This window comes from Rosa rugosa, chromosome 1 (genome assembly GCF_958449725.1).
Source record: "Rosa rugosa chromosome 1, drRosRugo1.1, whole genome shotgun sequence".
NCBI classification, from domain to species: domain Eukaryota; kingdom Viridiplantae; phylum Streptophyta; class Magnoliopsida; order Rosales; family Rosaceae; genus Rosa; species Rosa rugosa.
In genome coordinates this window covers 20,538,641-20,549,589 of record NC_084820.1, presented here as the reverse complement: position 1 = coordinate 20,549,589, position 10,949 = coordinate 20,538,641, and the positions used below count along the sequence as shown (strand labels likewise).

Genomic DNA, 10,949 nt, shown 5'->3' with positions numbered 1-10,949 from the left:
GAGATTAAAATGCATGACTTAAGTAGTTAAGCACTACACCCGAGAGGGGTTACTTGATATCACAAAAGGAGCATGTCCCTTGTTATACCCGAGAGGGATGCAAGGAGAGAAATTGGTTAATTAATTTCAGAAACATAACTGAAATTCAGTGATAATAATCATTCATTTATTAGCTTAATCTTTACTTATGAAGTTATAAGGTTCAGTTGTGATGAAGAAATTACATCGCGAGCAGACTCTGTTGTTGCAGATTAGCACATTAGGATTAAAAAGGTGTTTGCATCCTACAATAGGATTTAAAGACAAATTCAATCCTAAACACCTGACAAGCAAGCACATGTATGCAAGACATGCCTAATGATGAGAGCTGTGCATGAAGCCTGGAGCACTCCATTCCTCTAAGGACCTAAGAGTAAAAAACTATTACACGAAAACATTACTATTTATCTTCTCTCTCCAGCGCCGCTTCAAGCAACGCCTCTACTTCATTTCTTCCTCAGTGTAAAAAAACACAACCACTTCTAAACACTTCACCTGCCACCTATGACCTTCCAACACACCCAAACACGAGTAATTTCGATCATTACCAACTCCGCTCCTATAAATCCTAACACTACAATCCGTCGAGCCATTACACATCAAATCACCCACCACTGCCAAACATAATATCACTTTAGTGTGACCTCTAAGCGCCCTGACACAACCATCCCACCACTACCACTCTCTCTTTCCCAAACCAAAATCAACTGATCACAAGTACCGAAGTAGAACACAAACCCGTCAAAGCCGTTGAGATTTTTGACACACACCTTTCTAATGGAGTCTTCTGCAACCACCATGGCCTTAAGAGCTACCTCTTCTTCTTCTTCTTCTTCTTCTTCTTCTTCTTCTTCTTCTTCTCCTTTCCTCCAACCCAAAAGGCCAACTCTTTGCCTTTCAAGCTCCAACCCTTTCGGTTTCAGTGGCACCAATCCCCACCCTCCGATCCTAACCCACTCTCACATACCACCCCCAAAAACACTACCTTCTCCTGCTCCGACGCCACCCTCTCCTTTTCTCCCATTACCACCACCGCCGACTTGGCTTCGTCCAAGCTCCACCGCCTCATCTCTGAATTCCAGTCCCTGACGCAACCGATTGACCGTATCAAGCGGCTGCTGCACTACCCCTGCCTCCTCCCGCCGTTCCCGATTAAGGTCGGATCAAAGCCAACCGGGTCATGGGCTGTATGGCCCAGATGTGGATAAAGACGAAGATGGGCGAGGACGAGGAAGACTTCATCTGATAACATCTCTTCGAAAGCGTGACATGCAATGGCGTCCATGTAGTGCGTCCCGTTAAGCTGAGACCTGAAGATTTCTAGATGATGGTATGTCACGCCCTGACTCGAGCTAATTTTCTAATCTCGAATTAAGGTGTGAATCACATCTTAATTATAGAACTAATATTTCTATAACCAAAATGTGACAAAATAAATAAATAAATCGTGAACTAAAACTAGATAACAAGATCTCAAAATTCCAGCGGAAGCATATATTACATAGTCTTTATCACATAGTACATTAGTACTCATTCTTTATTCCAAACAAACATAAAGGAAACACAAGTTTCACAACCCATTTGACAATATATACATATCGGAACTTCTTGCCCTAGTATCTTGATTCCATACCTGCAAAATCTGTTAAGGGGTGAGCTCAACCAGCGGCTCAGTAGGGATATAAAACTTCCTCATGGATAATTGACCAAAGATAATACCATCATATATTTCAATTATAACATGCATATCAAACAATGATGCAATCCAACTCCATTATTCATATACCAGAATACGCAAGCCTACACGTCTCATACCGAGTACTTTACAGTTTTGCAACTATGACTTGAATATCCAAACATATAAATTAATCCCCTTACTCAATCAAATCCCCCAAAACCCCTTTTGCTAGTCATCTTGTCCGAAACATTGATCTCCAAGCCCAAATCACCCAAATATATCGACAATTATACCGCCGATATTCTAAACCTAATTGTGCACACGGGCTCGCCTGAGCTTGATCCCTATAATGTTCAGACTCAACTACACAAAAGATAATTCCCACAATCACCAAATAACCATAATTTTCCCCCAACTCCTTTACACTTGATAAATAACAACCTCCATGAAAACATGCACTTACATCGATCAACGTACATTTAGTACATGTAATTCAAATATTATCAAATAAATCATTCAAAAATAATATTAACAAGAATAACATATACACGAAGCACATAAAATCAACATCCAATCATAAAAAGTTTCCCCGAGATCCCCCTACCTTATTTCCGACAATCGTGGACGATATAAAACAAAATCAAGCCTCCTAGATCGTCAAAAATAATTTCACCAAATCATACTTTTCTTCCCACTAATAGAAAGAGCTTGTCGAGACGAATCCGTAGGCGAAAACGGATCCTAAATCGGACTTACGGTTCAAAAGTTATGCCAAAAACAAATCCTAGAGAGAGAAAATGGAAAGAGAGAAATGTAGGAGCTGAAATGGGTTTGCCTATTTATAGGGTCGGGTAAACCGACATAATGGGTCAGTTTTATGATTTTGGTCCATGAATGAATGACACATGTCAAGGAATTTCTAACATTTCAACACATGGGTGCCATGTGTCCAAATCTGATAAATTGCATTATCACTATCTGCCACATGTCAAACATCTGATATATATATTCCCCCTTGCAACACGTAGGGCTGCTGTCCTTGGTCACCAAGTAATGTATATCCACCAATAGCAACGCGCTACATCGCCAATTATTGTAATTTCTATCCAAACTTCAAAAATTCATTAAAAATAGCTCGGAAACCCGAAAAATTCACCAAAAAATGCTGCAAACTAGTGGCGATGTCTACTTTCCATTTCCAACCTCAAAAACAAAATTTGACTAACTTCAAAATTTGGGATCTCACATGGTATGGATCTGTCTCACCCTTGTATCTGTCCATCTTGAATGGTTTAGATCCACATAGTAGTTTTTCTGCCTGGATCTGGGGAGTGAAGGGCCCCGACTTCTCCTCGAATCCTGCCGATAATGGGCACCAGGAAGCCCTATTCTCGGCCATCTCAATTCGAGACTAGAGTCTTATTGTTTAGCTCATCTATATCAGTAGTCTTGTGTTGAGATCCGGGACTTGTTCTTGGGTACTTCTAGAAGAGGTGCCTATGGTTCTTGTAATGAGGTTGGGTTTTGGAGGTGGTGGTAGGTGTCGCAGGCTTTCTGGGAATAAGGACATGTTCATGTATATGATGTTGGGTACCTCCCCTGTTGTCCCTTTAGGAGTGACAATCGAGGTGGAGGGAGTGGACATCACATCAGTAGAGTCCACTATTGTCCCACCTGGAGGAGTGGGTGCTTTCGGGGGTGTGGATCTTGTTACCGAGGGTGTGTACTCTTGGCAGAGTGGGGAAGGGTATGCTTACTGTCGCCCGATTGAGAGCTAAGTTTTGGTCTATCCTTAGTTGCAAGGTGGCTTGTAGTAATTGATTCTCCGCTTCCAACTCAACGAACCTTCTCTGAGCAGCAAGGTGTGCCGTGTGCTTTTGGGATGCCTGCTCCCTTAGTTCTACTTTATCTTTCCTCATGAGCTCATAGGCTACCGCCGGGTCAGCGATAGGCCTCCTGGAGCTGTCAATTAATGTTGAACTCGGGTTCCCGGGAGAAAAGAAGTCGAGGGTTCGACCTACCGTGTTGTTCTCGCTGTCGTTTGCCAACGTGGTGAGATAGTGGCACCACCGGAAGAGCTCCTTCTAGCGCTAAATGTTTCTGCTGATATCCGGAGCCGCTACCTACATAATAACAGGATGAGGTCTTCTATTCCGATACCTGCCAAGACAAAAATAGGTTAGGGAGAGACCGGGGTTGCCGACCTATAACCCTCCAATGCCTAAGTTAGTATCTGTGTAAGATAAGGACAGGGCCATGGTACATAGTGGAATAGTAAACTTACTTGATTGGGAAGTGTTTCTCCCTTTTATAGGAGACCTTGGGGTTGTGTTCCCAAATATATTTCGATGTGGGAGTGTGTTCTCTCATATGCTGAAGGCCTTGCGACCAGTCTGGGTGTTGTTCTGCATCCATATCTTGCCGGCCACCGAGGGTGGCTCCGGTAGACATGGGCACTGGCAACTCATCTTACTCCATGTAGGGAGCTCCGCATACTTTAGGCCGGTAGAGAGGCGGTCTCTGGTGGCTATTGAGCCGTGTATTTCTGGTGTTTGCGCTCTATACAAATGTGGTATAAACACAATGGATTAGACAAACACCACAATTTTTTTTAAGAAAAAAAGTCTTACCAAATGCTTTTATGAGTTCCTAAACTAAATTGTAATTTCCAAAATGGAGCCTCTCTAGCCTTGGTGACCTATAGCAAGCACACATGTCAAGCTGCACCTGTTGCTATACTACCTGTTCAATCGGATTTTGAGCCATTTTGGCTCTAAAGCATAAGGATGGTGCGTTGTTGGTGTCTGCAGCTAAGAAGGGTAAGATAGGACGACCCCATGGTTGAAAGGACAAACCCAAAACTGAAGGCTTAAAGTCCCGTAAACTTTCAATGCAGGTTGAGATTCGGAAGCCAAGGAAGAAACGTGCTGTTAGGACCTTTGTGGCAGCTGGTCCTCCCATTGCAGAGGAGATTTCTAGTGGGTGTATCCCCTATAAAAGTTTTTTCGTTTTTGAAAAATAAATAAATTAGGGTCAATTTTTGATTGTATTCAAAGCCTTCCTAGTATAGTATTTTTTAGCTTCATTTCATGATATGTTATATTTAGTTTACTTTAGAATTTTCTATTCTCACTCAATCTTATTATAGTCCAACGGTGGGTGAGTTATTATGTAACGTTATCTATCTTTATCTCTTAATAGATCAATACCCACATTTTATCAACAAAAAAAAAAAAAACACCCCACAATTCCCTCAACTCCAAAAAAAGAAACACCCCACAATTTCCTCAACTCCATCCTCTAATCATAATTAAGACAACACCCTAACCAATCCAAGCCAATTAGCGCCTTTTATGGGTAAGATTTAGCAAACAACGAGAATAAGATTAACGCCAATAATCCTTTTCAGGCCACATCTAAAGGAGAATTTTAGCAAACAACAAGAATCTTAACTTTGATATAATAATTGAAGGCGCATAGAACAGAACAAATCATGTGACCCACAAAAGCCTTTTTCTTGACTCCTGAGTCACACACGATGATGACTCCTTTAAGTCTTTAACGTTCTTATTTTTCACCCACCGCACACACCCAAAATTCCCAATTCCATGAAAGTGGCCCTTCTAGTAGTGTCGGTGCTACACCACAGTCCAATAAAGCACAGGACCTCATCATCACCCCTCAACAGCCTAACGGTCCAAAACCTCATATGCTCAAGCTCAACAGTGTTGATGTTAAAGTCTGTTAAAAAACGTAAACGGAGCTCTAGTACAACCACTGTGTTTGTTTCTTGTTCACCTTTTTTCATGTAACACAACGCAATCTTTAATTCTCACATTTACCCACCTGTGCTTTCCTGCAAGTGACACAGTTCCCATAATCAATACAGAGACAAGAGGCCAGGTGTCCATCTTAAAGTGCCTTTACTCTCTCTCCCTACCCTTCTCTCTCTTTTACTTCTTTATCATCTTGGATAGTGATGGCTTACTCTTGAGGCCCCTGCTTCTTCTTGTTTGTTTTCTCATACTTCTTCTGGGTTTTTTGTTGTTTTCTCTGCCAAGCAAAACCCATCTTCAAAGAACCGATCTTTCAAGAACCCATCTTTGAGTTTGAAGTTGCAGATCAGTTTCAAGGTTCAAGAACCCATTTTTTTGCTGGAAAATGGGGTTGAAGCTTCAGTACCAGAATGAGTACCAGTCTCCTAGAGGAGGAGCACTTGGTGCTCTTTTGCTGCTGCTCTTTCCCATTTTCTTGCCCAGTTTGTTCAGCCCTTTTGGTCATGCTTCACCTTCAATGCTCTCGGTATGGTTCACACTTTCTTGTTAGTTAATTAATAATAATTATTATTTTTTTTTTCCAAGGATATAGTTTTAGCTTCATCTGCTTATTTTGACCAGAAATGAGGTTTTCCATTTGAGGGAAAATGTTGCATTGCTGAAATGAATGTGGCTTTATTTGTATCTAGCTTTGTTCTGCTTATTCTGACTAGAAATGAGGTTTTCCAGTTTCTTATTTTGAGGGAAAATTTTGCATTACTGAAAATTATGTGGCTTTATTAATGTCTGGCTTTGTTCTTATGTCTGGAAAGAAGGAGCCTTTAGGATATATTCTCTCTCTCGATTGTGTAGCCCTTTGAAGCAGTTTTGGTGAATGTAGTTATAAAGTTATATTGTGGTCAAATATAGAATGGGAGCTCTTTCCTAGTTCTGAAATGGCAATAGGAAGTCATGAGCAGTATATTTCCTTTGATGGGAAATGATTATACAGATGATGGGTGGCTGGGGCTTTGAGAAATTCAAATGAAAATTTAGTAAAGAAACTTAGTCTAATTATGGTAGCTCCTTCGACTAGCTTGAAGAGTGGACTGGATTTCATATAGCTTTTAGTTTTGATTTGTTTAGTGGCTTTTCGATAGTCATTACGTGCACCAACGAACTGAGGATCAAAGATTATTGCTGGACTTCTCTGTGACTTTTGGTATTTGGTTAGGAACTCAAAACCTTGGGTTTTATGTTATCAGAAACCAGAAAATATAATGCGCTAACAAAAAAGGAAAAAAAAAAAAAGAGAAGAAGATTTGAGAATGAGTTGATGAGCAAAAGATGGAAAAGGGTGCCAAGAAACACATTTCCTTTACATTTTAAGTTGGACTTTAAACTTAACACTGTATAATTTCTGCCAATATTCCTTTTTTTTTTTTTTTCAAATTGAATGCTGTGTCATCATGTGTTAGGTGACTTTTGTCCAAGTACATAGGTGTGCCATTTCAGTGATTTATAAGTGCATTTCCACCTATTTAAAAATCAGCATCAAATAAATAGAGCACAATTTGCAGGAATGGAATGTGATGGTGAAGTCGAATGCACAGGAAGGGAATGTTCCAAAATCTAGGCACCAACGCCTTCTTAGGAGTGCTTTACAACGCCAAACTGTGAGTAAGAGTTGATTGAGTAGCACACGTGTTTGTTCAATAACTTAACTGATTTGTAGGCAGTACATTTTTGTTTGAAAACAAAATCTTTCGGTTGTCCAGTCAGAAGAAGAACTGTCAGAGTTGTGGACACCATTGGCCAACCAAGCCTGGAAACCTTGCATAGAACCATCAATTGCCCCTTGTGAGTATTTTACAGAGAACACTGGTACTTTGTTTACAAATGTATTCTTTGTGAAGTATTATTAGTTTATTACTGATAGGTAATAATACTGATAAGTATTATTACTGATAGGTACTGTGTTTTGATCTTGTCAGTGTTACTTTTCCTCAATTGATTCTTTATCTCATGCAGCATTACCAGAGAAATCTGAGGGATTCATTCAAGTATTTCTCGATGGAGGGCTGAACCAGCAGAGGATGGGGGTAGGTATTAAAAGTGTCTAGTTGCAGAAAAGTGTCTAGTATCGCCATATTTAGTCTTGTTTATAATTTTCAATCTTGTCTTGTGTTCTTCAACATTATATGAAGTCTGGGTTAACTTTTTAACACTGCTGTGTTTGTAGATATGTGATGCAGTCGCTGTTGCTAAAATACTGAATGCAACTCTTGTGATTCCATACCTTGAAGTGAATCCTGTTTGGCGAGATTCAAGGTACTTGTAGAGCCAAAAGTTGGTTTATCTTTCCATTGGTTATAATTGTTACTTATCTCTTGAGTTCTGAGTGGGACATTATTCTGATATTGGTTTTTTTCTTTTTTTAATCTTCCTCTGCAGCTCCTTCATGGATATATTTGATGTTGATCATTTCATTAATGTATTGAAGGATGATATATCCATAGTTAAAGAGCTACCTTCGGACTTCTCCTGGAGCACAAGGGAGTACTATGCAACAGCCATCCGAGCTACGAGAGTTAAGACAGCACCTGTTCATGCTTCAGCCAACTGGTATCTGGAGAATGTATTGCCTGTACTTCAGAGGTTAGTGGTTACCTGAATCTGTTCATTTATATTACATTTTTCTAACGCAAGGGTCATTAATTATTTAGGTGAGAATAAAGCTGTCCATCAATGAAAACATGGTTTTTGGTTTCCTGGTATGCCTCACAAGCAGCGAATTGATTTTGAGGATAGAGCATTGTTCATGTGATATTTCAAATGCCTAATATCAGTTTTGGCAAATGCCATTTCCCCTATTCGTCAGTGCAAATTATGACCTTCTGTTTGTTTTCTTCTTGCTTTGTTTTGTTTTTCCATCAAGAAAAGGAAATTAACTTTAGGTAATTCTACTTGGTGAAAATCATTATAAGCTCATAACTAGTGTGGCTCTGAGGGGCTTTAATGACCTTTAATTTTTACATGGTTGTTTTCGTCCCCCTTAGTCTGAGTAGGTGTAGAAAATGCACAGTTATGGCTTCCAATTTGAGATTTAATCATTTAATATGAATTATTTGTGGTCTCCAGCTACGGAATTGCAGCAATTGCCCCTTTCTCTCATCGGCTGACATTTGATACCTTGCCTATGGACATCCAGCGGCTACGCTGTAAGGTGAATTTTCAAGCATTAAGTTTTGTCCCACATATAAGAGCACTTGGGGATGCTCTTATCAGCCGCCTTCGATATCCTTCTAGCAAAAGTGGAGCAATCGGCACCAATCACTTGCTGGAGATGCCTAATGTGAAAGGCAAAGAAGGGGCGGGGAAATTTGTTGTTCTACATCTACGATTTGATAAGGTATGCTTGATGCTTATCCATTTGATTAGTCTGCTTTCCTTTTTTTTGGTTCCTCTTCTATTATACGGCCTCTAGTTTGCAAGCTACAGAGAAACTTAAGACATAATTTGCTTTCCTTTTTTTTGGTTCCTCTTCTATTATACGGCCTCTAGTTTGCAAGCTACAGAGAAACTTAAGACATAATTTGCTTGAGGAGCTGCTTTGTTTGAACTAAACATGTCAGACCTGCAATGTTTATGTCTGGCTCACACACAGTGAATGAGTTTTAGAACATTAAATACTATAGCTACATTGAAATTTAAATTACTATTCCAACTTTAATAGTTATGTATTCAGAATTTACCAGTACCTGCCCTTCTGGTAGCCAAGTTTTGAGTCGTATGCTCAACTATATATCTTGTCATTCCACAGGATATGGCAGCTCATTCAGCTTGTGATTTTGGTGGTGGAAAAGCTGAAAAGCTGGCTCTGGCCAAATACAGGCAAGTGCTTTGGCAGGGAAGGGTTCTTAACTCCCAATTCACCGACAAAGAGTTGAGGAGTCAGGGTCGTTGTCCATTGACTCCAGAAGAGATTGGGTTGGTGCTTGCTGCACTGGGATTTGACAACAGTACTCGTCTCTATCTTGCTTCCCACAAGGTTCACAGTGTTCCTTTTTTTTTGAATTCATAGCTAATGCTCAGCCTAAAGTGATTAGTGATTGTCAATTGGAAGTTCAAATTTAATGTTCCCTGGTTCCCAGAATTTATTTCTAGAAGTCATTCCATTTTCCAGGTATACGGAGGGGAAGCTAGGATTGCAAATTTGCGACACTTGTTTCCACTGATGGAAGAAAAAAAGAGCCTTGCTTCTTCAGAAGAACGTGCCCAAATTAAAGGGAAGGCTTCTCTGTTAGCTGCACTTGATTACTACGTCAGCATGCACAGTGACATCTTTGTTTCTGCTTCTCCAGGAAACATGCACAATGCATTGGTAAGACTCCCATTTCAATTTCTAGACAAAACTACTTAAGAAGTCGAAGAGGGTCATAGTATGTTGCTTTATACTTTGGGCTGCCGCCAACATCAATATAATGGATCAAGCATGTCCATAGTGGAGTTCATGGGACATCTTTGATTAATGACTCACCGGGGCGGGGTAAAGGAACAATTTCAACCTCGAATATATGAACAGTACAGGAATAGATGGGAACATATTTAGCTAGTCTTGGGACATTTTTCACATACGGAAGATATTTTCGTCATCTAGTTACCGAGTCTACTGAAAACAAAAATGAAAAAGGGTAATTGGTGATTAACTTTTTACTTGGTGAGTTGTATTATGTTCTGAATAGTCAATACTCTCCACTTCAGAAAATTTTGATAATTATAAGATCTTCGCTTTCACATGAATATGGTGCAGCATAGACTTTTTTTGCACTAGTTCTATTGAAATTTTGAGGTAACAAATTTGTGGTGTCAACAGGTAGGGCATCGAACTTACGAGAACTTGAAGACGATTAGGCCAAGCATGGGTTTATTGGGTCAACTCTTCCTTAACAAAAGCATTACTTGGTCAGATTTCCAGCAATCAGTAGTAGAAGGCCATGAAAACAGACAAGGACAGATCAGGTTCAGAAAGCCTAAGCAGTCGATATACACTTATCCTGCCCCGGACTGCATGTGCCAAGCATGAGAAGAGATTATTGTGATATTGAAGGACTGAAGGAGGCTACCCTCGGTATCCGATTATTGTATCACCACAATAGTATCTTTTAGTATTGGTAAATAAAACAATCCCCATTTCTGTTACTCAGTATAGGAATTATTTTCAATAGGTGCAATAGGTGTTCTGTGGATGGTATTAGCCTATTAGGTAAAAAATAGCGTACAAGGGGGGTTGTACTTGTCATTGTGTTTGAATATTACTGGTTTATGCACGATTACTTCTATACATAGAAACATCTTTACTCCAATTACTTCTATACATAGAAACATCTTTACTCCAATTGGAATCATATGTATGTAGCATTTTCAATCATACAATTCAGCTGATTTTCGGTTGAAAGCAAACATTGCCTATAGTT

General features: G+C 39.8%; 1 protein-coding gene across 1 annotated transcript; it reads left to right on the top strand.

The window, feature by feature from the left end:
• The first annotated feature begins 5,544 nt into the window (after positions 1–5,544).
• LOC133723225 (O-fucosyltransferase 39) lies at positions 5,545–10,838 on the top strand. The gene is made up of 10 exons (XM_062150045.1): positions 5,545–6,019; positions 7,053–7,148; positions 7,251–7,332; positions 7,504–7,574; positions 7,715–7,803; positions 7,927–8,130; positions 8,614–8,884; positions 9,296–9,523; positions 9,659–9,856; positions 10,349–10,838. Exons 1-10 carry the CDS (start codon positions 5,879–5,881, stop codon positions 10,556–10,558), a joined length of 1,590 nt encoding a protein of 529 aa, XP_062006029.1. The 5' UTR covers positions 5,545–5,878; the 3' UTR covers positions 10,559–10,838.
• The last annotated feature ends 111 nt before the right edge of the window (positions 10,839–10,949 follow it).